Source organism: Manacus vitellinus, unplaced genomic scaffold (genome assembly GCF_001715985.3).
Source record: "Manacus vitellinus isolate BGI_N305 unplaced genomic scaffold, ASM171598v3 scaffold_93_pilon, whole genome shotgun sequence".
NCBI classification, from domain to species: domain Eukaryota; kingdom Metazoa; phylum Chordata; class Aves; order Passeriformes; family Pipridae; genus Manacus; species Manacus vitellinus.
This window is the reverse complement of record NW_021940884.1, coordinates 280,752-308,751: the sequence shown is the minus strand read 5'-3', so window position 1 is coordinate 308,751 and position 28,000 is coordinate 280,752. Positions and strand designations below refer to the sequence as shown.

The 28,000-nt window shown below is 52.5% G+C and overlaps 1 protein-coding gene across 4 annotated transcripts; it reads right to left on the bottom strand.

Annotated features, from left to right (window-relative positions):
* On the bottom strand, window positions 1–28,000 carry TRAF7 (TNF receptor associated factor 7). 4 transcript variants are annotated; one of them, XM_029965266.1, is made up of 21 exons: window positions 27,891–28,000; window positions 20,205–20,323; window positions 19,962–20,019; window positions 18,820–18,911; window positions 14,611–14,727; window positions 13,204–13,296; window positions 11,565–11,598; window positions 9,683–9,866; window positions 8,826–8,960; window positions 7,485–7,702; window positions 6,826–6,899; window positions 6,371–6,419; window positions 6,106–6,233; window positions 5,032–5,114; window positions 4,580–4,619; window positions 4,005–4,121; window positions 2,784–2,906; window positions 1,910–2,029; window positions 1,566–1,697; window positions 1,301–1,420; window positions 1–755 (listed from the first exon to the last, which is right to left on the bottom strand). In XM_029965266.1, the coding sequence occupies exons 2-21, from the start codon at window positions 20,283–20,285 to the stop codon at window positions 741–743; spliced, it is 2,013 nt and encodes a 670-aa protein (XP_029821126.1). In that variant the 5' UTR covers window positions 20,286–20,323; window positions 27,891–28,000; the 3' UTR covers window positions 1–740. The 4 variants fall into 4 exon arrangements, with proteins under 4 accessions (XP_029821126.1, XP_029821127.1, XP_025752280.2 ...); XM_029965267.1 differs by lacking the exon at window positions 27,891–28,000 and adding an exon at window positions 26,880–27,218; XM_025896495.2 differs by lacking the exon at window positions 27,891–28,000 and having other exon boundaries at window positions 20,205–20,817.

Below are 28,000 nucleotides of genomic sequence, written 5' to 3'. Positions count from 1 at the left end.
CAACTCTTTCTGCTTTTATTGTCAATGAAGAAATAATCAAATCTATATTACAATCTTAAAAACAGTAGAAAATGTGAGTAAAAATGCAACGGAGGCTTTTTGTCTTTAATGTGGAGACCATAATTACAGGGTGGTGAACAATGGGCTTGTGGAACTTGATTTGAGAACTAGCTGTGGCATAAAAATCGTACCTGGCTACTCAAGGAAATACCTCTTCCCAGATGGATCGGCCCCGGCGCCTTGGCAGTAAAATTAAATACTAGAGACAGAAAGGGGTCGGGTGCCCACCCAGGGCAGGGCCTAATGCTCAGTCCTACCATGGCCAGGGAGCAGCCTCCCAGTGTCACCACTGGGACACGCTGATCCATCCAGTCCCATCACTGGCCAAGGGCTGTGCTCGCCCGGCCTGGAGCCCTGGGGCCCAGAGTCACCCCAGCCCCAGCCCCAGGGGTGTCCCCAGCTGGGGGGACACAGGCAGAGGAAGGCACTGGATATGCTTCCTCTGCTTTTCCAATCATCTAGGGCAGATCTGGGGGAACATCTGGAGCATCCATGGGGCAGACCCATCGGGAGAGCCGCCAGCCGGGATCCCTGCGGGGGGGCCGGCCCAGGGGCAGCAGCAGGCAGTGGTTGGTGCAGGAGGAGCTGCAGCAGTCATTTCGGAGGATGTGGTCACCCACAGGCCGATGGAGGGGAGAGTTTTTGGTCTTTCAGTGTGCAGGACTAGTGTGAAGCTCTCACTAGCACGTCCAGACCTGTGGAGACAAAGGAACCCACGGCAGTGACTCCTGAGCAGCTCTGGGGGCTTCTCTTCATCCTCCCACAGCACCTCCTTTTGGGCTGCCACCATCCACAACACCCTGGCCAGGAGTGGAGTCTCCCACCTGTTGAGAACTACCCCCTTGTGCTACAGAACCACATTTAGGTTGGAAAAGCCCTCCCAGCCCATGGAGTCCCCCCTGTGCCCAATCCCCATCTTGTCCCCCAGCCCAGAGCACTGAGTGCCACGTCCCGTTGTTCCTTGGACACCTCCAGGGCTGGGGACTCCACCACCTCCCTGGACAGCCCATTCCAGTGTTTAACAACCCTTTTCAGTGAAGAAATTCTTCCTGATGTCCAATTTGAACCTCCTCTGGCACAGCTTCTTGTCCTGTCACTTGTTGCCTGGGAGAAAAGGCCGACCCCCACCTTGCTACAACCTCCCGTCAGTTTGTCTGAAGACGATTCCTAACTCATTTAATGCCCCAATTCCAGCACTGGAAGAGCACAAACCATGCTGGAGCAGGCTGGGGTGACCCACCTTTACAGTGCTGTCCACAGCGCCGGAGAAGAGGCGGCCACGGGACACGGCGAGGGCGGTGACGCTGCCCTGGTGCCGCAGCAGCGTCTGGGTGCAGATCATGTTGTCCATGCTCCACACCTGCGGGGACACGGCAGGCGTGAGCCACAGCCCGGGAAGGGGATCTCACGTCACAGGCCCCGAGGCAGGTGCCACACCGAGGGATGGGGATCCCCATCCCCCTTCCCTCGAGGTCCCCCGTGTTGTCCCAGCCCCGCACACGTACCCTGAGCGACCGGTCGTAGGACGCGCTGAAGACTTTGGTTTGATCTGGTGTGGAGATGACAGCGAGGGCATAGACCGTCCCCACGTGCCCTGTCAGCGTGCGGACCTGCTCCTTTGTTTCTATATCCCAGACCTGCGGGGGAAGAGCTGGGCTCGGAGCTGTGCTGGGATGAGGCCGCCGCCCTCTCCTCCGAGAGGTGTTTCCACCTCCACACACACTCCAAGGTGGGTGCTGTGCCCCCACGCTCCACGTGTGCCAGGGGGGACAGGCAGGGCCAGGTGCCCATCTCCACACCCCTCTCCCCCAGCCTCACTGCCAGGAATGCATCCCAGCCCGTCCCTTACGTGGATGAGGTTCTCGTAGGTGCCGCACACGATGTGGTGGTTGGTCACGGCGATGGAGTACACGCTGCCCCCGGACGTCTGCAGCACGTGGACACACTCCAGGTTGCGGATGTCCCAGATCTGATGGAGACACCAGAGCAAAGGCAGGATGAGACCCGTGCAGGAACCCCTCTCCAGGGGCGAGATCCCTTGCAGCCATTCTGCCACGCACTGAGTCAGCCTGGCTCCATGTGTGCCCAGATCACACCTTCAAGGACAAATCTATCCAGCTGGGAATGTTCAGTACTGATGATGAGCAAAGCCCTGCTGTCTTAATTGGCTACCCAGCTTTGAACATCCAGGCTGAAAATGTTGTGGAGACTGCTCACCCCGTGTGTGTGACTACACACACACATGCACACACGACCCACTCCCTGATAGCACTACAACCTGATGCAGACAAATTAACAGGGATTTATTAGCACTGAGGAGGGCAACTTGCAGTTCTGTGTCCCCCAGATGCTGAGGTGAAGTATTCATCAAAACCTGAGCCAGCACAGAGTGTGGAGGGCACTGGGAACCCTCACAGATTTATGGTAACTCTGCAGCCAGCCAGTGACCTTGCCTGTTATCAGCAGGAGTGGGAGCACAGATAAGGCTGCAGCAGCCGCAGAGGCAGCACGAGGCGCCAGGGCCGAGGCCCCAGTTTATCCCAGTGAGCCTCCCCAGCAGCCCCCAAGGCCCAGCCTGCAGAGATGCAATCAACACAGGAGAATCCCGTGTGTCAGCAGTCATCTCACATCCCAGCAGCTGCCTCTGGTCCTGCTCCACAGGGGAGCAGAGCACAGGGGGGCACAGGGAGAGCCGCTGGGTCCCACCAGTGCCAGGGTCCCACCTTGATGGTCTGGTAGGATCCACTGTAGAGATAGTTCTGGGAAGCCACCAGCGCTCGCACCCAGTGATTGAGACCTGTCAGCTCCTTCTTCAGCTTGAGCTCAGTACCTACAATATCCCAGACCTGTGGAAAGCACAGACAATACACAGAGACATGGAGGAGAATCCCAGTGGGGCTGGGCAGAACATGGCCGGTGCTCCCCACCCATGCCCACCCCGCAAGAGGCCCTCACAGCTTCTGTGGGGATCCTTGTGCCAGCTCTGCTGCCTGCTGGGAATGGCCTGAACCCACTGACTTGCAGATAAAACACAATAACTGCTGAGTCAGCACGTTCCCTGAGGGAGCCAGCCTGGACACTGCATTACTGCTGGCAGAGACCCTTCCCTAGCACAGCCACGGGCTTGAAAACCTAAACCACAGCTGCAGTAAGGAACTGCCCTGAGCTTCCACTCCCAGCCTGTCTCCACAGATCTCCATTCTCAGTCTCTGGCGTGCAGGGACTGATAGATCTCACTCTCCCCACTCTGAGCAGCACTCCTGGCCTGCTCAGCTCATCTGGCAGGAAGTGGCTGGGGATGGCAAACCCAAAAGGCCCCATATTCTCCTTCTGCTCAGTCTGGCTGCTCCCCCAGCCCTGAGCTCTCTCCAGAGCCGAACCAGTCCAGGCCCTGGTTAAAGAAAAGAGCACACATCCTCTTACAGATGGACGGGCCCATAAGCTGTCTCACCAGGAGCTGGAAGCAGAACCATGGGAATCCAGCCAAGGCTTTAAAGGGTAGCTTGCAAAGCTGTTCTCTGATTTCTGCATGTTTTAGGTAGAGAATGCAGACTCAAGATCCATTGGAGGCGGTTTCAAAACAGGCAGCCTGAATCCCCAGCCAATTCTGGAGCCCAGACATGATTCCCAATGGTCTTAGCAGGTCTGTTGGGGGTCCAAGGACACACACACTTGGGACTTGCCAGGATACTCCACCTGCAGCCTCAGGTTTACAGAGTTGGAAGAAATAAAGTGCTTTTGCAGCCAGGTCCCAGAACACCTTTGACTTGAGTGCAGAGTATGGGCTAAACCTTTGCAGTACTGGCTTCTCTGTGGCTCAGGAGAGCGCAGCAACAAGGTCACCTACAGACCAAAATGCCACTTTCTTCCTCTTTGGACACTTCTGTCCGACAGTTTGTACCCTTGGTCCCACACCAGCCCCAGAGGAGCCCCCTGAGCTGTACCTTGATGGCTTTGAGGGAGCCACTGAAGAGCATGTTGTGTGAGGAGACCAAAGTGCAAACAGGATTGTCGTGTGCTCGGATCGTGTTCACCTTCTGCAGGTTTTGAATATCCCAGACCTGCAAAGGAGAATCACAGAATCACAGAAGGGTTCAGATGGGAAAAGCCCTCTAAGATCATCGAGGCCAACCGTTCCCCCAGCACTGCCAAACCCACTAAGCAAGAGCACCCATGAGGGGCAGGGCAAGTCCTTCGTGCTGAGGCCCTTCCTGACATGCAGGTAGGACAGGGCACTCGTCTGAGCCACTGTCCTGGCTGATCAGGACCAACCACCCTGTCCCAGCTCACAGCACCAGCCTCCTGCTCCCCCCACAGGAGCAGGGACTGGGAAATCCAGCCTGCAGGAAACCCCCCCAATCCAACCCATGAGTGACTTGGCTGAGGCAGTGGGTAGAGCACACACAGGTTATCAGTCCCACACCACTGGCAGCTGAAGAGCCTTCCAGAAGAAGGTCCCTGCTCCTGAGCAGCCTGTGGCTCTCCCATCCCGGCTGCAGAGCGGGGTCAGGGTACTCACAATGATGGTGCAGTCAGCAGAGCCACTGTACAGCTTGTTCCTGGAATGTCACCAGAAGACAAAGGGGGGTCAGAGGAGGACAGTGCCATGTGCAGGTTCCCAGTTTGTCCCCAGGCACTGTCTGGGCCAGGAGCTGCAGTCCCACAGCCTCACTGGGACAAGACTTCACACACCCACCCCGAGAGCGGGGTTCCTGGCTCATGGGAGGCCAGGCTGGACTGGCCCTTGGAGCAGGAGGCCAAGCACCCTGCTGGTGACCAGGGACAAAGTCAGGACACAGGGGACACCACAAAGATGCCGCTTTGTCCATTTTTAAAAAGCAGAGGCAAGATGTGCTTCTGATGCACAATTTTGGCCTGTGCAGGGCAGAGGATGGGAACTGTCAGGGCATGCTCAGGAGCCCCCATGCTCTCCCCCGCTCTCCCCAGGGGCAGATGTCCCTCTCCACTCACCCCTGGATGCAGAGAGCCAGTACAATTCCATCATGACCCTCCAAGGTCTTTTGGCACTTGTATGTGGTACAGGTATCCCACACCTAACAGGAAACACGAGGCAGGAGTTGGGAGCGGGCAGGATGTCAGCAGCGGAAGGAGGAAACAGGCTGTCTGTCACCTGGGCACTGCCTGCCGAGTCCTGGGCACGGATACACTTGTCTGGGAAAGGAAATCTACTGCAAAGGGTCAGGCTGAAGTCAGTGAGACCCAGGACAGCAGCAGGTATCAGCCCTCTGCAGCTCTGTCCTCCTCGGCCCAGGCCAACACAACAAACCAAACCAGAGGAGCAGCTCTCAGGCTCCTGCTTCAGCAATTCTCACCCTGTCCTGGGGCTCCAGTGGCACAGCACAGCCTCCTCTGCCACTGCAAAGTTTTCCCCCTGAGCACACTCTGCTCTCTCAAGAGGGAATGTTGTGCCTGGAGCAGCCAGGACAGGGGAGTTTCTTTCCCTAAAGTACAGCAATATCCGTTTTCTTCCACGTGGCTCTAAAACCAAGGAAACTAAACCAAAGCTCTGCTCCTGGCAGGATTAGTCGTAGCAGCCCGTGGGGGTCCCCAGCCCAGCCAGCAGCCACCACAGTGACATTGGGAAGGGCTGTTTAAGCTGCACCAGAGCAGTGCTGTCAGTTTGAGTTACTGCAAACAGGACAAAGGAAAACAAACATGCCATAAAATGGGAAAAGGACACTTTGGATCAGGGACAAATGTTTTGTTCTAAGATGACTTTTTATAACAAAGGAAAATAAAATCAGAAGCTGAAATAGGCTTGAATACCCTAAACACCACATAAAGCAAATCCAGCAGCAGCAGGAATGCGATTCTAATCTGAGCTTTGCAAAAATAACTCTTGACTCTCAATTTCACTATCAAGTAATGTTTCCTCCCAGAGAATTTTGCCAAACTATAATCACAAAGAATCATTTAAGATTCTTTGGGAGAAAGTTTAAGAAGTGACATTACCCCCCCCAAACTGAACTCAGCTTCTGTCCCACATAACAGTGCAGAAGGTGCATGGAACAGACAAGCTCTTACCTTAATGGTTTTGTCTGAGGAGCCACTGAAGAGCAAGTCTCCTATGGAGTACACACACAAACACCACACAGGGCCCTGGTGGCCCACAAAGGTCCCCTTGCACTTGAAGATCTGCTGAGGATCATAGGCTGCAGAAAGGAGAGAGCAGGTGAGAGGTGGGAGGACAGTGCTGTTCCTTTGCACACCTGTAAACACCACCCAAAAGGGCTCCATGGGCCACCACCCACACCCAGCCCCAGGGGAGGAAGCCCACAGGGATACTCACATCCAAGGATGCCCATGTTGAGCCGAGCATTGATGTGGGAGAGCTCATCCTGAAAAACAGAACAAGCCACGTGAGCTTTCCACAAGCAGGGAGAAGGGTACAGTGTCCCTGGCAAGTGTAAAAGGCCCAGGCTTTGGAGCAGAGGGTTCTTCCCTTGCTGCAGGGCTCCTTTCCTCTGTTAACACATTCCCAGAGCAACAACAGGCCGAGAAAAGGCAGCAGAGCCAGTTCCAGCAGCAGCCCAGATGCAGTGACCAGCACTTGCTCCCCAGGCTGCCTCTGACTCAAACCCTTCCCCAGACCTCGACTGCAGTACAGGCAAACCAAACCTGGTGTGAGCAGAGCCAGCAAGCAGGGGGGACCCCAGAGCCTCTCCCACTGCAGGACAAGCCTAGCTAGGAGCTGAGCCAGCTAACTCCATGCAATCCCTGCTCCATCCCAGGGCCCCTCCTCACATTCAGCATGGAGGCATCCCTGCGGAATTCCATCAGGTCCTCGCTCAGCTTGCTCTGGTTCTCGTCCAGAACATCTACAAGAGAAGGACAGGCCCACAGTCACTGCAGAGCCACTGAGGGCATCCCAAGCAACAGGCAGAGGACACCCAACTGCCACCCAACCTCTGAACACGGAGGGAGGACACACTGCTGCTATTGGCTGGGAAAGCAGGAGGGTGTCTGTTCCTCAAATGGAAATTGTACCCGGATGCTAAGAACCAGCAAATCTGGGAGCACAACAGGGCTGGTACAGCAGGGGTGTCCAAGAGCCCTGCTCACTCCACGATAGCTGCACTGTTGGCTATTTGACCTGCTGATTTTTATAGGGGCCTGTGCCCATGGACTGCACAGGAAAAAGTCATAGGAGAAAGGTGGCAGCTGCCTGTAGACATTACTAGGACTTGCCACGTGACCAGTGAGTGCAGGATTAGGTCCCAGGATGTTCTGGCAGCAAAGTCAATGGAACCCCTATTTGTCCCTCTGCAAGGAATATCTGAACCTCCTGAAACCTGCTCAGCACCAGTTTTAAACACGGAATGAGTCCTGTAATGCATCATCCAAACAAAGAGCTTCCCTGTCCCTACAGCTCTGACCAGAGAGCTCGTCCAGAGCAGACTCACCAAACTTCAGCTCCAGGTTCTTCTCCAGCTGGTCGATTTTCTCAGAGAGCTTCCCCAGCATGGAGCGCAGGAAGGCGATCTCCTGGTCCTTCTGGGCCATTGCCACCTGCATCTCATGGAAGCGATCGTCTGTCTGCTGCAGGAACTCCTTCAGACCCTCGAACTTGCACGTCTCCAGGTGGGTCTCGTAAGTGTCTTGGTTTCCTATGAATGTACACCTGAAGGGAAGGCAGACGCTGGCTGGAGCAGGGCTCCCATGGAGACTCCTTGCTCAGCCGGCTCCTCGCTGGAGCTCCAAGGCCCGTGTGGCTCCCAAGCTGTCCTGCTCTTCCCACCAGCAGCAGGGCTACTGTGGTTCATTATCCTTCAAAGGATGGATTCAATAATTTTGGATGTCTTTTCCAATCTTAATGACCCCATGATCCTGCTGGGTGCAGGCAACTGCAGGGCAACATGGAGGCCAAGCAGCTCCTGTTCTTCCAGCCAGAGCATTGGCCCCAAAACAGACTGTCAGTCTGGGTAGTTGCAAGGAAAAGCAGATCTCGGGCAAGAGACAGTGTGGTGTCAGTTTATGTGCTCACCAGGAGCACCAAAATAAGTGGAAAAAACTGGAGCTGACCTCAGCAGATGCTGACTTGGGCCTGCAGCATGGCAGGGAGTCAGGGATGCTCTGCCAGGACTTGTCTTCCCCTGCCTCTGCCAAGACATGTCTAAGGATCATACAATCACAGAGCTGTTGAGGTTGGAAAAGGCCTCTAAGACCATCGAGTCCAACCATTCCCCCAGCACTGCCAAGCCCAGCACTAACCCATGTCCTCAAATGCAACATTGGCTTTTAAGTCTCTCCAGGGATGGTGACTCCACCACTGCCCTGGGTGGTGGGTTGGACAACCCTTTGTGTGAACCCTCCTCCTGCAGTAACCCCAAGCAGGGAAGGCCCAGCCCGAGCTGTCCCCCTGCTCTGGTGACAGTGAACCCTCTGGGGCAGATCAGCACTTCCCTCGCCCTGGTTGGCAAGACACTGCCACGGTGCTCGAATTACTCTTGTAATCCTCCTCCCTTCATGCTCTGACTCTCCTCCAGCTGTTCTTCTGCCTCCTCACACCTCACCCTCCTCCTGGGCTCACACCTGGGCACCAGGACCTGCCTGTTCCCACCAGGAGAGGGGTTCAGGGGCTGCCTCCTGCAAGCCCTGTAACCCTCAGCTCGGCCTCAGGCTGAGCACAGCACTGGGGAGAGCTGCTCGGAGTCCTTAGGGTCACCCCAAGGCTGCAGCGACCAAAAAGCAGCTCAGAAGTTACCTCAGGTCACCTTCCCCACTCAAAAGCATCAGGTCCTTACCCGTACTTGGAGTGGGGACACTTGATGTGCTCGCACTCCTTGAGGTGTGCCTCCAGGTTCATTTTGAGCAGAGGAGGGCAGCTGGGGTTGTTGGGGCAGCGCACGGGCCGGTAATCACAGCTGCTCTCATGGTCCCTGCCCACGGAGAGAAGCAAAGGGAGGGAAAATCAGCAATGAGCAAAAATTAATGGAAGTAACACAGGTTGTCAGGAAAGGAGCAAACCAGCCCTGTAAGGCTGTCAGGTCCAAAGCCTCCTGCTCTAAGACTGCAATTCCAGCTTTTAATTCTCATTTGACCAGAAAATTAAGAGTAATAACAAGCCACGTTTACACAGGGCATATCTACTTCTGCAGCTGAAGGGCTGAGCCTTCAAGCACCCACAAACAACAGCTTTCCACAAGCAGGGAAAGCTTGTGGAAATCCCTATCAGTCCAATCCCTATCAGCCAGGTAATAGGGAAAACAGGGAATGCATTTAGGAGGGGGAGGCAGACAGATTTCAGATTCTCAGGATATAACTAGGATAATTCCTCTCACAAAAAGAATCCCAAGGTCTCTGCTTGACCATACCACAGCGTTTCGCCCCAGAAGTGAGGGGGCTGCTCTCACAGCGTCCCTGTCCCAGTGCTGGTACTCAGGTAAGCTGGGAGCAGAGAACAGCATCCTTCCCCTGAGACCAGCCCATGTACCACCATCCCAAAACTGATTTATCCCCTCAGCCCCCCTGCCCACTCCCACTCCCACTCCCACTCCCGGCAGCGCTGGCAGGAGCGGCGCGGCCCCGGAGCCGCAGGGCAGCTCAGGTGTGGCAGGCTGGCGCAGCCCTTTCCCTGAAGAGGCTGGAACAGGGCACTTACTTCCTGGCACTCAGCTTGATGGTGAAGGGGCACCCTCGGGGGTCCACCTCGAAGGCGGTGGGCTTGCTGCTGGCCGCGGCTCGGCACCCGTACTTGCAGTGGATGAAGAGCTCCCCGATCTGCTCGGCCACCGCGATGTTGTTCACCACCACGGTCAGTTTGGCATTGTCCACGGGGCACTTCTCTGCCAGGGAGGGACGGAAAACACAGTCAGCAAGGATTAAAGACAGTGCAGGAGCATTTCCAGGAGCCTCTGCCTGGAGACTTTATTCTTTTGCCTTCCCTGGCCAAGTCAGCCAAGTCCCAGGTGGGTGGCCGTGGAACGAGCCATGAATATTACACAAGGTCTGTGAGCCACTATCTTTAGTTAGTCTTGGCGCTTGGAAAAGTTACAGTTTTTGTTAAGCCATGATAATTTGAGCAAGCTACCAATGAAGAATGGCCACACTGGGACAGGCTCCCCAGGGAAGTGGTCATAGCACCAAGCCTGAGTTCAAGGAGCATTTGGACGATGCCCTCAGGTACATGGGGGGATTGCTGGGGTGTCCTGTGCAGGGTCAGGAGCTGGACTCAATAATCCTGATGGGTCTCTTCCAGCTGACCATATTCTATAATTCCAATTCAGACTACCTTGTGCCTGGTGAAGTGTGAGTGTTCATAGGCAGAAGCCCCATCCATAACGTCCTCCCTCACCCAGGCCTGGGCTCAGCTCCAGCTCCCAGCAGCACCATGGGCCAGCAATCACAGAATCATTTAGGCTGGAAAAATCCTCCAAGACTAATGACTTCATGCTTTGACCGATGTCCACCTTGTCCCCCAGCCCAGAGCAGTGAGTGCCATGTCCAGTCGTTCCTTGGACACCTCCAGGGGTGGTGACTCCACCACTTCCCTGGGCAGACCCTTCCAAGGCCTGATCACACTTTCCAGCAAGAAATTCTTCCTGATGTCCAACCTGAACCTCTCCTGGCACAGCTTGAGGCCCTTTCCTCTTGTCCCATCACTTGTTACCGGGGACAAGAGGCCAACTCACATCTGGCTACGACAGAGGCAGAAACATGAGCTTGGAGGGCAGGAGCAAAGCTGAGCAACTTGGGATTGCAACTGCAAAGCCTTTTGCTACAGAACATGTGGGTTGAGACAGATATAGCAAAGCACAGTGAGGGGATTATCATGCAAAGCAGAGGGACCCTCACATGTGGAAGGTGAAAATTGTAAGGCAGAAAGAGCTGCTTTTCTGCAGAACTTGCCCCTCCTGGGCTCATTGTGCTGGTAATGCCAATGGCTTGGCTTTGTGCTGAACAACAACTTGCCAAGAGGGGCACAGGCTTGTGCCAAAAAAAGTCTTTTTTGCAGTGCAGAGTCCAATCCAAGTGGGAGCTGGTTATCCCAGGCCAGCAGCCAGAGGCTTGGGCTCCCTCAGGGTTCTGGAAGAGCTGGGTGAGCTAAAGCAGCTCTGTGGGGCACAACCAGGGGCCAGAGCGCTGGCACTGAGGGGCTGGGGGAGGAGGGGCTGATGGGGCTCTGCCAAACACAGCCCCCCTGTTCCTTAGCCAGGCAGCCACAGAAAGCTTTCTGTCTGAAATCAGTGGGTCAGCTCTGGGCGAGACGTGTATTATCCTGGGATTATCCATGGCATACTCCACGATTTGAGAACATCCTGTGCCCAAGAGCTGGGCCCAGCCCTCTCTCCAGTGCCCAAGCTCCAGTGTGTTCCATGGGAGCTGCACGGCCCCTGCCCTCACCGCTGCAGTGGCAGATCTGACTGACAGCTTGTTTTAAGCCCTTTGAATATTTTTCTGCAGGTTTCTTTTTAAGTGAAAGCAAACAAACCAGAAAATAACAGTGTTTTGGCTGCATCACACAAGAGCAGTTCTGTACTCACCAGATGTTAAGGCACATCTTCTACAAAACGTGTGCTGTGGAGACAGAGAGGAACAGCAGCGTCAGCGTAAAACGAGAGCAGGCTAATTATTCCCTGTGGACAATGATGGGAAAGGTGGAAGATACCCAAGCCTGTGGCTCAGGGGCCTCGGCAGCTGTTCTGCCTGCTTTAGCTCAGCACCACAGGGCAAAGCCCAGCTGCTTGCTCAGGGTGCAGCACAGGTCCTGCTCCTGAGAGTATTAAACTTTGATGTTCTGCCCCGTTCAGGACCAGGCCATGATTGTGGTGACAGCCAAAGCCACGGGCATGTTCTGCTACACTCTGATATTCACAGAATCACAGAATGGTTTGGATTGGGAGGGACCTAAAGATCATCCTGCTCCAACCCCCTGCCATGGGCAGGGACACCTTCCACTAGACCAGGTAGCTCAGGGCTCCGTCCTGCCTACTCTTGAACATGTCCAAGTCCTTCCTACCCTCCACATCTGCATGGGGTTTCCCTACTTCACCTTCCACTTTAGCCCATATTATGCCTCTCACAACCCTGAGAAGTCCTCAAGGGAAGGAGCAAGGGGAAGACTGGCCTTTCCCTGTCTTTGCCCAGTCAACCCATTACACATATGTCCCTGAAACTCTTCTAAGGCAGCTGGAGCTGCCCTGTCATGCTGCCAGGAAGATGGAACAGCTGGTTTGTAAGTCCATTAAATGCTCTGTAAATTGTAGCACTTTAAATAGCTCCCTCTCTCTGTTCTTGCAGTTTAACTTGATGAAGTAACAAACACAATCTGCCACACTCACGAATATAAAGGCTGCAGCATTTCACTGCTCCTGACCTTGCCCCGTGGGCTCCCTGGAGCCTCCTCAGCCACATTCCCCTGCCACAGGGCCAGCGCCCGGCAGCGGCTGCGAGTCCCTCCCCAGAGCTGTTATCTGTTATCTGCTGCCCTGCTCCTTTTCCTGCCCGGCACAGCTGCACGGAGCGCCCTCCAGAGCTGCCAGACCAGGACTGCACACCAAGCCAGGCTGCTTCCTGCAGTGAGTTTTTTTCCACGTTATCCAGTGCATTTCAGCGTCTCTGTGAAGAGCTGCTTTCTGAAATGGTGCAGCGAAACTGCACCAATTTCCAGCACTTCTGGGGAACAGCACCCTCACTGCAATAAACAATCCGGAGCTGTTGTTGCTACAGCCCCATCCTGGTAATCAGAAGCACATCAGAAGCATTAGAGAGCCCATCTCGAAGCCATCTTTCTTCACAAGTAGCACAGAAGCAGGAATAATTTACAGCTTCTATTAAATCCCACTAAAATGGAATCCAGAAGAATATTCATAATGCTCTGTGCCTTTCATTTGAGGATCTCAAATCCCTTTGCAAGCATTAACTACACGAAGCTTCAAGCCATTTTTGTTTTATAAGCAACACTTCCCTCCCAGCTGAGGAGCAGCCATTGCTGGGGTGCCCTGGAGCTCCCTGCAGAGCCCTTCAGGACAGACTGAACATGGCCAGGACAGGGCAGCTCTCCTGGGAAAAGCCATCCAACTTTAGGCAAGCACCAGGATTGCTGGACAGTCAGTGGGGACAGTCAGGGCTTGGCTCTGGCTCACACAGGACATGCTGGTGATTTGAAGAGCTCTGCCTTACCCCACAGGTTGTGATGACTGGATCCTTAAACACACTGCAGCACAGCTGGCAGCACAGCTTCACAGAGGGCTGCTCAGCAAACACCAGGGGCTCCTGCAGGGACAGAAAGGGACAAAGACAGCACAAGGATTAGTCCAAACACAAGAGCCTTCCTCTGCAGAAGGAACAAAATACTCCTCAGAGGTGAGTCTCGGGGAGCCTGGGGCACTGGGCACACTGGGGGGGGGGGTTCACTATCTCAACCAAACAATCTGGATCTGCTGAGTTCCAGTAAGAGGCAGGGGAAGAACAAACTTGGGAGTGGCTGGAGACCCTCAGCTCATCACAAACTGGGGCCCACCAGCATCTGGCAGGATCAGGACCTGACAGCAAACTGCTCAGACCAACTTCTCTGTCAGTGACTCAAGTCACCAGACCTGTGTGAGCTGCACTGGCTGAGACTTTGTGCTTGGTTGGACTGAACAGAGCGTTGTCAAAAATGTACTAAACCTGGAGTTTGAAAGCAATTTTAGAGCAGCCTGCCCTTTTGTATTTTTGAAACATCCTGGAGGAAGGGCTCTTTCATTCCCTTATGAAGCAGAAACAACATTGTTTCTGCTGCAATGGGCCCATCTCTCCAGTTTTGTTTACCAACTACGACTGCCAGCACGGGGCTCTGAGCACGTCCTCCTGGAGCAGCACAGCTCTCCAGGACCCTGAGCATGATCTCCTGGAGCAGCACAGCTCTCCATGCCATGCCAGAGCAGGGCTTCACATTTCAGAGCATTTCAAATCAATCTCTGCAGCTCAGTCTCTCTTTTCATCCCATACTGCTCTCAGAAATGCAAACACAACCCCCTGGGTTCCTAAATATGAAACACACTTTCATCCCAGATCAGTGGCAAAACACCACCTGACCTTTTATTCATCCAGTCTGGGGTTAGTTACTGGGTCACAAGCTAAGCTCAGCTTAAAAGTGTCCTCCCCTAATATGCAGACAACTCCTTGCACTCTCCAGGGCTTACAATCAAGTCAGTGGGGTGCCACACATCCCTGAATGTGGGATAGGGCTCCAAATCCGTGGGGAATTGTATTTCTCTTGCTGCCTGGGGCCAGACCACCAGCCTGAGCCTTGCAACCCCCACTGCTCTGCAGCAGAGCCAGGGAATCACACAGGACTTTGCAAAGGTTTACAGTTTATCTGGGAAGCAGAAAAGCCTCACCATTGTCCTTGCTCCACAGACAGGGAAATGGCTCAGAAGGAAGCAAAGCCAGTGGTGGAAACAAAGTTAAAGCCGGAGTCCTGACAGCCAGGCACCACAAAAAACCTGTCTGTGACAGCTCTGTGTTCTCACAAGAGTCCACTAAGTTACTCTTTTGTCACTGCACTTCCTAATACTGCTCCTTCAGACAATCCCAAATACCTACTGGCTCCTCCTCTTCCTCATGGAGTGAGAACGTCGAGCGCAAGGACATGTTGGACTCGGAGTGCAATGAACGGACGGAGATGGCCGAGTCAGAGCGGCGTGGGGTGCTGATCGGGGGCTTCAAAGAGATAAAACCAGCTCTGGTTAGTCCAAGTAATTCCCAAACTCTGTGTGAACACTTCAAGTTCAGTCCTCTCCCTCCCAAAACTACGCTGCTCCACTCCAAGCTGCACTGAGCGGCCCTGCTGCTGTGTGCCCTTCCCTGCACTGTGCTCAGAGACAGGATTAAGGTTTAACTTCCTAAACCGGGCTGACATCTAAATTCCAAGCACGTCCCTTTCTCCAAGGTGCATTCGCTGTGCACTTACCGTGGGCACCCGCAGAGCAATGGTCTGGAAGAATTAATCCTTCATGGAAAGCTCTGTAAATCTCCCCCAGAGACTGCTCCAGCTCCTGCCCTGTCTCCAATCTCTGCAGCAGCACTTGTTGTTGCACTCGCTATCTAACTTCTGCCAAATTTCTTTGCGTAAGTGTGGAGACTTCCTTCTATTGAATTCCCTCACAGCCCGGCTCTGCCGCTTCCTGCTCGGGAGGGGAGAGCGGAGCGGACACCGCGCACCGACCAACGACCATCCCCCTGGCTGCAGCGGCCTTGGGATTGGCTTTGAGGGAATGCTGCCTCTGGAATATTAACCAGCAGTGCATCTCTGAGGGGGGAATATCAACCAGCAGCACGCAGCCAAGATGAAACTTGGCGTCAAAGCAAAACTGGACGCTCTTCAGATCATGAAGTGTCTGGATTTGGGGGTCCCAAATCTGCCTGGGAGTGCAGCCAGGGCTGGGTTACTTGAGAAGAGATGCTCCTGGTAGACTAGGAAGGGCGCAGAGGGAAGGAATAAAGGTAGTCAAGGAGCAGAATGGATGTTTTGACAAAGAAATGGGAGAATGAAGCTGTAAGCTTCTGGCACCTGGCACCAGGAGGTGACCGATGGCACCTGCATGTGTCACCTCTACATGGCTTGGATGTAGCTATGTCAGCCACCAACTCTGAGCAGTGCTGGCTGGAAGCAGCTCTGGAGATCACTGGCTGGAATTGAGACTCTCCCTGACCCTGGAGGCCAGCCCTGGCACTGCCCAGCTGGAACAGGGGAAGCTGCACGGACCAGACTCTGCTGCCCCAGGTTCCTGTGCAGCACCTTGGGAGCAAAACACTTTCCCTCGTATTCCATCTGAACCTTGTGAGCTGCAATCTGTGTGTGCATTCTGGGTCAAAGGGGGCAACATCAGACTCAGGGACGGACAAAGGCAATGTAAGAGGGCAGGGGGGCAGTCAGGAAATCCAGCAATGAAAGCTGTAGGATGAGGTTCAGAGGCTGCAGTCTGAGTGCAGCCTGGCTGGGCTGCAGAAGAGGAGCAGATCAGGATCCTGCTGGTTCCTCTGCTGCTTCAGTTTTATGATCCTGCACTCCCAGGAGCTCAGAACTGCTGCATCTGCTCAGAAGCCAAAGCATAAAGCTTTTTCTTAAAGACAGCATATTTATTGGCTAAACAGGTAAACCTTGAGGAGGAAGGGTTATAATGAGTAAATCAATTTTATGTGTATCCATTCAGCTTATTATTTTCCTCCACTAGTAACAGAAGTTATTAAAATAACAAGAATGACTGTGCATAGTTCCCACTCTGGAGGTGACACGGAGTGGAGGGCAGCACAGGCAGGCTCTGCAGGGAGGCAGGTTTATCACAAGAAGCATCCTGGGTGGCCAGCAATGGAAAGGGGGACTGCTGCCCAAAAACATTTCCAGGAGATAGAGGTGTGAGACACAGACTTTCAAGGCTTCTGTAACACTGTGGGCTCAGAGCCCTGTGTCCTGGTTGGGGTAATGCTGGTGTTAACTACACAGGGGACAAATGAATGTGCTGAGAAAGCTCCCTCATTCCCTTGGCTGCAGAGACAATGTGGAATGGCAGAGGATGTGCTGGCATTTACAGACCCTCTGGGTCTCTTCAGCCTTGCTTCTTGCCAAGCAAACAAGGACAAGACTTGAGAGACCTTATTTCTGCACTAAACATCAGGTGCATCTTCAAACAGCCCAAGGATGGAGCTCCCAAATCTTCTGATGGAAGATGGATAGTTTTTGGCTGGTAATTCAGTCCAGCCTCCAGTTCAGAGGTGAAGCTCCCTGTAAACAACAGACTTTGGACAGCCAGGCAGCCTTCATCCACTAGTATCTATTTGTGCCAATATTCAGCTGTAACCTTTAGCTGCAGTTCCCATCACCTCAGCTACAAGTGCAGGCTCCACGTGAAGGCTCCAGCAGAGTCCTCACAGGGACCTGAGGCACTATTTTCATGGAAAGCTGACAGCAGCTGCTCAGTAATCCCTGCCTTGCACACAGAACACACTGCTCTGCTTTGGGTTTCATTAACAGAAGCTTTAAAAAGAAAGAAAAAGGGGTGGTGGAGGTCACAGAAGGGCTCTGACGCGTCTCCAGCTGTCTCACTGATGGCTGACAAGCCCTTGGCAGCTTCTGGAGGAGGGAAAACTCAGTGATGAGGAAGGGAAATCCCAGATTATTTCTTGACAAAGCAAATGAAGCTTTCTAAAAGGGTTAGTGAGTCTGTCTGGAGCGGCAGGCAGAGCAGGGCTGGGGTGGTTCCGGATTGTCAGCACCTCATGCTGTTTCCTGAACCACTCATTAATTCTCCTGCTATTTTTGCTTAAGAACATTTAGCACTCCGGGGAAGGTGGGCTGAGACTGCCCAAGAGGACTGGGGCTGATCCCAGGAGAGATCTCCCCCATTTTTGGCTGCACACCTCAGTTCGTGACACCAGGGTTTTCAAAGGAGCTTTTCCACCAGACCTGGCTAAATGAAGTATCCCCAGCATCCCCTCCCCTGCAAAACTGCTCCCCTCTGCCCTGTGAGAACTGCCCAGCTCGTGAGAAGGGCACAGTGAGCCCAGCACTGAGCCCACAGGGGTCATGCTCACAGCCAAGGGTGGCCTGGAGCAGTGGCCCAGCTCCGTGGGGTCAGTGAGGGGATGGAGAGCTGCACTTGCCAAGGACACCAGGCAAATGTTCAAAGGACTTGTTAGGAAAAAAAACAAACAAAAAACCCCATGGGCTCACATTAAACGCAGCAAGATGTCTGAGCAACAGAAGGAACTTTATAGGATGCTGACAATAAAGCTCTTTGCAATCTGGTGTCAAATTTATTTTCAGAAGTGTTGTAGCTCCATATTGTTGCTGACCCCAGTCTGTCAGGGCATAACTCCAGCAGCAGGGATCCCATTTACCTCTAGCTTGGAAGCTGGGTCTTGTAACCTGACTAAGTCTACAAGTACTTTATTTGAAGTTTACTACCAACATGCTTAAATCTAAACAGAGCTCATGGTTGTGAGACGTGGTTGGAGCACCAGGGACAGGAGAAGGTCCAGGCCTCAGAGCTGTCCATCCTTTCCCTGAGGTTTGCTTTGCTGTTGCTGTTCCTGATTTAATTGATTTAGCTGATTTAATTTCTCTCTAAGCAGCTAACCCTGAGGCCTGTTGAATCACTAAATTCCCCAAAACCAGCTTACTCAGAAGTGAGTAAGAAAGCTGGATGCAAAATTGGGAAGTTCTTTTCCTCAAAAATATTGGGAGACACGGGAATGGTTTGTGTGAGAAGCCCCCAGGAGCCCAGCACAGTCTGTAGTGTCCAACATCCCACTCTGCAGGTTCCAAACCCGCTCCCTGTGGCCAGAAGCCCCATCTGGAGGTGGGAATAGGAATGGATTCTACGGCCTCAACTGCAGAGCCAGCTGGGATCCATCCAACAGGCCCTGACCAGACTGCCTGGCCTCAGTCACAGCCCAGACATCCCTGGCTGTGCCTGTTTCCTCCTGAGCACCTGCTCTCCCAGAGCCAGGTACACACACAGGTCTGTGGCATTTGTACTTCCCGGGCTTTGAAACCACATAACCATTTCAAGCAGTGTGAAAATGAGCACCAGCAGCACCAGCTTAAAGCCCCAGGTCAGAATCAGCTGCTTCCCCACGGCACCAACCACAGGAGCAGCCAGGAATGCTGAGGCTGGTCCTGCCCCCAGTGCAGGAATCTCCCTTGGATATAACAGTGCACAGGAATGATGAGGGAGGCAGAGGACTCCAGAGAACACCAGACATCTCTCATCTCTCAGCTAAGCCAGTCAGGAGGGCCCTGGCAACACCTACCATGCCATCGTCCTCATCCCGTGGGGAATAGGTGAGTGTGCTGGAGGAGGACGGGGTCCGGCGGTGCTGCTTGAAAGTGTTGGTCCCGTCAGCTTAGAAGGGAATCAAAGAAAGAAAAACAAGCATTTAGGCTCCTCAGAAACATTCCCAAACTATGGGTCAGCCTCTGTAGCTGTAAGTGTTCCTTAGAAAAGGAAAAGACTCGGGATTCTCCAATTCCAGTTCGTGACTGGACATATCAGGTAGAACAACCCTGATCACTGAGAGCTTGCCCAGAAAAGAGCACAGGTTATATTCTGTCAGGTTCACAAGGTAAAAACACTATTAAAAGGAAACTTTATACTCCCACATATCTCAGTCACCAACAAAAATTGCTCGGATCCAGGAAGGTCTGGATACTCTTGCAGCACAAGGGAGGCATGGTAAATTAAATATGAGATATTTGTATAGAGATTGTGTTACTGACTCATGTAAAAGTTTGAATGTAAATATTCTGGAGTCCAAAACCACCTAGAGTCCAAGACAAATGTAATCCAAACATCTTCCTCAGGCACATGTTAATTTTCTTATCTAAATCAGTGTCAAGTCTTCTTGTTTCTACTAAAGGAAGGATATTTGTATTCCAAAATAAAACCAGACCTCTTCCTACATTCACCCCACGTGTCAGGCCTCAGGCTTCCCTCACCTGCTGAGCTTTGAGGAAAAAGGCACAGGAATTCTAAATAAGTAGAGGCATTTGCATCCTCTCCTGTCTGAGCTAAAAATGGCAATGGGGGTTTCACCAAAGCTCCAGAGTGACTCACAGTCAGGCACAAGAGTGAAGATGGAGTTTTCAGTGCTGGTGACGATTGTCACAGGGATCAGTAAGATTTGGTGCTGAAATCAGTATCAAACCTTGTTGTACTATCCCAATTTCAACAGGAGCTTCCCAGTGGTGCTGCTCAGTTTGCCTAAGGGGAGACAATTCCTGTGCCTTCTCATTTCCTTCATGTCTGGACACTGGGGCTGCAAAGCACTAAAACCAGCCCCTGGCTAATGAACACAGTGATTCTCCCAACAGCTTTATGGTTTGTAGAAAACAACAACAACCCTGGAATGACCCACAGTGCTTTGGTGAGATGCTCCAAGCATGAGATACTCACGCTTTGTGATGGTGGTCACAGCAGAGTAGGCTGGTCCAAAAGTTGTTTCCATTCTCGTCTGAAATATGGAGGAAATGAAGGTCAGGGCATATAAAGGCTTCAGATCTTTCCCAAACCGGTGAAAAAACACACATACATGTTCCTAACTTTTATCTGTGAATGCTGAGAATCTTAAGAGGCAAGGAAATACCATATTTCAGAAGGCATCTAGTCCCTCTGCTCTGCCACCAGCAGTGACCTTACCCCGTTAGTGTTTTCTGAAGGAGTGATGTTTGTTGTGCCACTGGAGAATCGATTGTAGCGAGCGTTCTTGTTTGAGCTCATAATCTAGGCCAGCATCTGTTAGTCATGGGAAGCTTGCTCTGGGGAAGAAGGGAGACAGAAAGGGAATTAGGTTCACTGTATGTATTTTCCTGGGCTCAGAGAACACTCTCCTGCAGCACTAAGTCCAAGTGTATATCTAAACTCACTTAAACCTGGATTTTCAGGAGGAAGAGGCAAGGACAAAGTCAGATTCCTTTGAATCATTCCTGGATGAGAGTTCAGCATTTTCTAAAAATATTATCTTTTAAAAGGGGATTCATTTCTCTTTTTACACTGTTTATACAGATTTTCACTAAGCTCAAGTTTGCAAAGTCAAGAATTCCACAACAATAACCTGCATAAACACCTGGAGTTTGCTTTCTTTAACCTCAGCTGGAACCTGATGGTGCTTCAGGGCACAATCATGCTGTTATCCCAGTGGATCTGACAAGATGCTCTCAGTCTCCTTCGGAGCCAGGTACCCTTAGGAAGGAGCTGCACCTTCTCTGCCATCACATGGAGGCACTTCTGGCTCAAGCAGGAGTTTCCCTGAGAGAAGCCAAGGGCTCAGCTGGGCACTGAGCCCTCCTCCCAGGCTCCATCCCTGCAGCTAGCAGGTTCTGCTTGCACTCCCAGGCTGTCCCAGCCTGCCCAAGGGGCCCTGTGCTCTGGGAATAAGCTGCTCCAGAAGAATCCTGACTAAGAGACCCCTTTCTGTCCAAGGTAAGTCTTGGTATTTTCACTGCCAGCAGCAGAGTCCAGGGGCTAAACAAACACACACCTGCAGTGAGGACAGACAGGCCAAAAAGGGTTTACTGAGACAAAAAAAATCCCTTTCTGCAGGACAAGAGTCTTGTAAGGAACACCCCACAGGTGTCCCCAATGCAGAGCTCCTGGTCCTGTGAGATGGCTCTGCTCCAGCCAGGCTTCCACACTCCTGCTGCTCCCACTGCCAGCTGCTGGGAGGTGAAATCTCTCAGGGGTTTCCAGCAGTTGGTTTTCCCTGGTCTGGAGGTGACAAGTCCTAAATCTCCAAGCTCCTTACAGAACCACCACTGTGATTTCTCCACTTTACAGAAAGGGAAACTGAGGCTCAAAGAGAGACAGGGTCCCACCATGTAGCTGTGACTGGGGACTTGTCCAGGGATTCCCACCTCCCTGGAGAGCCCTGGCACAAGGCTGCCTGCACATGGGGCTGGGCACACCCTGCACCTGCATTTTAAACACTGCAAAGGTGACAGTCGAGCTGTCCTTGACCAAGGCTCTGCTCAGGGCCTGACACAGCACTTCCTGGGGCTCCCTGCAGCTCTGGATCCAACAGCTGTCAGGCAGCCAGAAACAGCAGCAGCAGAATCCAGGGAATTGCTACTCAGGACTAAATTCTCAGAAAAAGCTACAGTCTAAAACAAAAAAAAAAAAAATCCCACAAAAATTCCAATGAAAAACCAAACAAACAGAAACTCCGAAGCCAAACCCAAAACCATCTTAAAACCAGGGATCTGGATAATGTTTTCCACACATGTGACAGCACTGTCCTGGCTCTTTGCAAATGCCAGATCCCTGAGGAGATGCTGAGCAGAGTTGCTGGAGCTGTCTCAAAACCAGCAGGACTGAAGCAGTGTTGTGCTGCTGCATCAGGGAGACCTGCCGAGTTTAAAGCTGGGCTCCAGCAAGCCAGAAGTTTGGCTGTGGCCATCAGATCCTTTTATTCCTGTCAGTGTTCCTTAGGGCACAGAGATTAGAGGGAACTGGGAGGGTGGGTGGTGGGAGAGAGCAGGCAAATTTTTTGGGTAACACTGGCTGTGGCCCCATGAGGTCTGAACCCCACCCAGCCTCTCACCCTCCAGCAGCCTTGGACCAAGCCCTGGAGCTTCCTCCCAGCACAAATTCACCTCTTCTGCACAGCATTTCTGGACTACAAAGCCTGAAGATCAAAGAGTCAGAAAGGTGTCCAGCTGGGGTCTCCAGATGATGTAGTGCTTATAAATAAAGCAAAGCCAAGTACTTCCACGAGTGATGGCATAAACTGCCACATTTCCTGGGGTCTCATGTCTCAAGGCTGCATTATCTCATCCTTAATCATTGCCTGCATGTATCCCTGAACTTCCCCTCTCCATAGGTTCCCTATGTGTAACAATGCAGCTAAGCTCTGGTCATTTCCACTAAGGTAGAAATAGAGGGACTCACTTTTCAGGGATATGAATCCATGATTCCTTCTTCAGAGAACCTCAGCAACATCTACCCAGTGACCCTTTATCCTGCACTGCTCAAAGCCAAGAGCAGGGATATGCTCCCACCTCACCATTCGTGTCAGCATTAAGGGAACCTCGCATATAAAATACTCCTATTGGGTTTTAGGGCAAACAATCATTCCCAGATGGAAAGGGAGGAAGCCCATCCTAATGGTGGATTGTGGGCTGTCTGGAGACTCCTACAGAAGCTTCATTCTCATTTTCAGGGTATGTATCACCTTCAGATGTAACAGATGGAGCGATGGGAAAGCACTCGGAGACAGGGAAAACCAAAAATGGGGACAACCAACAGCTTGAGGAGTTCTGGAATATCCTTAAACGTTGGATCAGACGTGCAGCCAACAGTGACTGCAGGCACCTGAGCCACTACAATGACCCCTACAGCACCTGCCTGGGAACTTCCCAGGGATAACCCACAGGCCATGGAAAAGTGCCCTGGAGAGGCACTAAGGAAGCATCTCCAGTCTCACCCTGCCCCAAAATCACACTCAAACAGATGCAACAGAGCTTGGATAAATCCAAAGTGAGGAAGAGAACGGGGATTTTCCACTCACTGTCCGTAAGCACGACCTGTGCTCTGCAGCTTGGCTGAGCAACCTACCTGCAAGTAGCAGCAGGGACCTGCTCTGTCTGCTCTGAACAGAGAGCAGAGGAACATGAGCAACGGGAAAAATGCTGAGTAGAATATCAGCCAGGCTGCAGAACACCAGCAGCCACAGGAATATCTGATTTCAGCCCAAATCTCTGCACCCACCAAAGGCAGGAGCATTTCAGCAGAGCAGACACCTCCCCAGAGCACTGTCGGACAGCTCCTCCCATCTTCCCAGAGGTACTGAGAAAGGCCTTTTCCAACTGGTATCAAGCAAGTTAAAAGGAGGCAGAAAAGAGCTGATCCTGTCAATATTAATATCAGATTCCTACAGCACTTACAAAAATCTCTGCCAGATTTCTGCACCTTTGCCTGGCATCTGAACCCTGCCTGCTACACTGTCCTGTGCTCCAGGCCTGGAGGATGCATGTCCCTCCTGGGGATCCCAGCCTGTGACCCAGATTCTCCTTGCCCAGAGTTAATTTTTCTAATATTTTTTTTTTTTTACCATGCAACTTCAGTGTTTTTTAGAGTAAACAAAGAGGGGAAAAAATCTACCCTGGAAAAGGAAGCAGCGGGGACCAGCTATCCAGTAAATCCCACGGCTGATCGTAAGCAGATGCGAGGGAGGGGAAGGGATGAGTTTCAGCATTTGCACACCACGGGGATCAACTCAGGCTTTTGAGACTCAGCGAGAAGAAAAGCCTTAAAATCCTTCTGTAGTAATCCAAGCAAGGAGAAACCCAACCACCAGTAGCTGCAGAGGCAGCTGGGGGAAGCAGCGCTCCTCCTACTGCTGAGTGGAGATCCAGTGGGATCAGCCATGGATCACACTGTTGCCAACCCTGCCACTGCACCTCAAAGCAGGGAGAAGAATCACCTCTGGGACCAGGGGCCTGGCTAATCATAGAATCCTGGAATGGTTTGGGTTGGAAGAGACCTTAAAGGTCTCCCAGTTCCAACCCCTGCCATGGGCAGAGAACCACTGGCCATGCTGAAGAGGGGTCTGGTGGTATCTGCCTTCTCTCCGCCCCCAGAGCACACACAGTTATTCCCAGAAGATCCTTACAACCAAGCACAAAGGCCAAGGCTTTGAAGGGGGGACATGGCACGAGGAGAAGGGACAGCAGAGTATCCCAACCTTCACAAACATCACATAACCTGCCTGGTCCTGTCGAGAGCCAGTTCCCAGTGCAGGAACCCCACCTTTGCAGGCACCAGGGCACTGCTGGGCTGTGTGCTCTGGCTGCTCTCCAGGTGAGCCACGGGCACGGCAGTGGGTCCTGCAGGTGACACGTGCCACGACTGGCAGCTGCAGAGTCCCACAGTGTCTCCCTGCCAAGATACCAGCAAGAGTTTCCTTTGCCTTACGCAACCGTCAGCCCGTGACGCTCAGTGTGTCCTACATCTGCTGGTTCTTCTTTCCCCCCTCCTTCCTCTCTCCATTGAAGCCCTCTCCAAGGTTATTCACCCCCAAGGAAACCACTGGAGCAGCAAAATCATCCACAGCAGGAGTGTTTGCCAGCGGGAAAGACAGGCATGGGTTATCCTGCTCCGGCTGGAACAGCCCCTGGGTGACGTGAACTTCCTTATCTCACAGCCTGGGTATTTATGGCATAAGAGCTTCTGTTCCTCTTACAACACCACAGTGAGGACAAGAAGGGTTACACATCCTTGAGAGTATTGGCACATCCCCAGGGAAATACTCTGAGAAAAGCTCCCACAGCCCAGCTCCACGGGACAAGGGGAAGGCACACGGGTGCCGAGAGCAGGGGGTGGCTTTGGGGGCTACCCCCACTTCCTTGTCCATATCCCAAGCTCTCACACATCCAGGGCTCCTCTGGGGGAGGTCACAGGGCCAGTATATCCAGCCCAGTTGGGGCAGGCTGTCTACCTTGTCCTTCTGCAGGACCAAGGTGTTGCCCACACGTTCTGTGAACTGGTTCTTAGTGGCCCACAGCGACCAGCAAGGGAACATCTCGAATCCCAGAGACAGCCTGGTGACAGTCACACTGGCTTCCCTGGTATCTGTGGTGGAAATACCACCCAAAAGAGCTTGTGAGCTGCATTAACAGGGCTTTAAGAACACGGTTACCTGCTCTAGGTGACCCTGCCTTGGCAGGGAGTTGGACTAGATGGTCTCCAGAGGTCCCTTCCAACTCTAATTAACTATTCTGTGACTACCAATATCTCATGGTGATGAGGACTATGAGCATCTGGTCTGACTTGTAAAACACAGGCCTCAGAATGCTGAGCTACCCCAGATCCCTGAGATAGACACCTCTCAAGTCAGTCACCAGACAGGAAGCAGAGGGTGGAGCCCAATGGTCACTCCTCAGGTTAGGGTAAGATCCTTCCAACCCAAACCATTCCAGGATTCCACGATTTTCACAGCTGCTGAAGACAGAACTGATGCTCTGACCCAGCAGGACATTTCTTACACTCTTTGGGAGGCCTCTCAAAGGCCAGGATTGTATGCCAAGATGTGCAGTCAGTGCTAGAAGGACATAAAACCAGAATAGAAGTTCAGCCTTACTGACAGAACGTGGCACCTCCATCTGGTGGGTGTTGGGTTCTGGGGAACAGTCTTTGTATTGTTCAGAAGTTTCTCCTGTAAGTCATACAAACTTTCCTGAGACCAAAATTGTATTGAGCTGTCATCAATAAAAATAAAACTGATATTTTTAATTGCTGCTGCTTTTACCAGCGCTTCCACCAACCACAGGGCTGTGAGAGCACATTCAACAGCTGCTTGAACGTGGCCATGCCTTTGAGCAAACGGGGTTCAGAATGGGAAATCATGTCATATGGTGCTTTTCCTAACGGATAATGACTCCTTGGGATAGAAGATTTTTTTTGTAATACTTCATGTCAAAACCTGAAGCAGTAACTTTCAGATGTGCCCATAACTGGATCAAAAGTGATTGCTCTGGTGGAACAAAGCATCTCATTTTTCTCCTCCCCCCCAAAAAATGAAGTTAAAAGGAAGGACAGAGGCCAATGTTCAATACTGTTCCATGACACAAAAAGCTACATTTGAAGCTTTACTTCCATTTTTGGTAACCTGGAAGCACCCACCTACTACACCATTTTTGTTTTGCAGACCAGGGCTCAGTAGTTCTGACCCCTCCAACCCAAATTGCCGTGTCTGGGCTCAGCAGCTGCACAGTCACTGCTGGGCAGCCAGGCTGGCAGGAACAGGCACGTCCAGAGCTCCTCCACACAAAGACCGGAATCAAAAGGTGCTTTAAAAGTTGGCCCTAACACTGCAGCTTCGTGCTGTGCCTTTCACAGCCTGTGCTTTTCCACATCCTCCCTCAAAGAACAGGCCCACTCAGACACCATCACATTCTTAAATTGGGGATTTGGTTAAGGAAAAAGAATAAAACCCCAACCAAGCCCCCAAACCAACAACATCCTACCCCTCCAAGGCAAAAATCTCAGTTCTGCTGCAGTTCCTTGGGAGGAAATGGTCACCCCTGTGTTGATAAGAATTATCAGGCTTTAAAAGTTGAGAATAGTCACACCACTCACACCACAACTGGTGCTCACTGGTGCTCCTCAGCCTTGCTTGACAGAGAGACCAAATGGCTGCCAAGACCCCACAGGGTCCTGTGGGCTGGCTCAGGCCCCGCTGCTGCCAATCTGATCAATAGAGGGGCTTGCAACTCATCTAAAAAGCCTCTAAGACATGGCAGGTCAGCAGCAAAGCCTGGGGTATGGAGAGATTCAGCCCCTGTTCTCCCAAGGGAGCCAGAGGAACGTTTGTCTCACCTGGATCCTCCTCTCCTGGAGCCCTGCTAGACCCAAGGCAATCACAGCTCCTCCTCTCCTTCATTCCTCGATTCCTGTGCCACCACTGAGGCCTTTTCCAACTGCTTTGCCTTACTGGCTGCACTGCACTCCTCTGGAAAGCTGTAACCAGCCCATCACATTATGGGATTCTTCCAGATTAAAGTCATAAGAAACCTGAGCCCATAAACATAAATCAAAAAGCACAAAGTATCACTTCCAGCCCCTGCTCCCCCCAGCATCCTCCAAAGCTTTGAAACTTCATGACACACTCTTGCCCTCTGGGTGCAATTGGAGCACTTCAAAGATCAGGCTGAAACACATCAGCTCCTTCACAAAGAAAAATAACCCAGTAAATTCCAGTTACCTGCTCTTTTTTTTTGTACAGTTGCCTTGGACTTTGCCACTGAGAACAAGCAGGAGGCACAACGTAGACACCTACATTCATTGATCAAACTGTGACCCTCAGAGGAACAAATGCTGAATCTTGGATTCCAAAAGCAATCAGTGGCTGTGGACACTTGCACCATGGCAAATCTATGGACAGCTTTGAGACAGCAGCACTGTTCAGTGTCCCACAGCCCCCAAACACTCCCCCAGGGTGACTCAAAGGGGAGGCACCTGGACACAGCCTCTCCTCACAAACTTGGCTTCCACGCTCACAACTCTGCCTAAGGAAAACCGAGGACTTCCCAGCCCTGAAACCACCAGGAACAGCCCCGGAGCACACTTGCTGAGTTGCAATCAAAAGTTCCACGTCCTCGCAAAGGTCACTCTGAAGGATCATAAAACCAGCACAACGGGGCTCTGGCTGTTGGACAGGCCACAGGTACCCACTTCCAAACTGGTGCTGGATTCCAGGTCTCCACCGAGGGATGGAAACAGTTCCTCCCTCCCTGCTGTGACGGCTGAAGCAGAGCAGCTTCCCAGGGAGCGCTGCCGTGGGCTGACACCCAACACCCGGAGCAAACCCCTCTCCTGGGGGACACTCACCCTCGGCCATCCCGGCTGGCCCGGAGCGGCAGAGCCCGGCAAGGCGCCTCCATGCCCAGTTCCTGAGCCCTGCACAGGCTCTTCCCGGCCAGGCCGTCCCTCCCGCTATC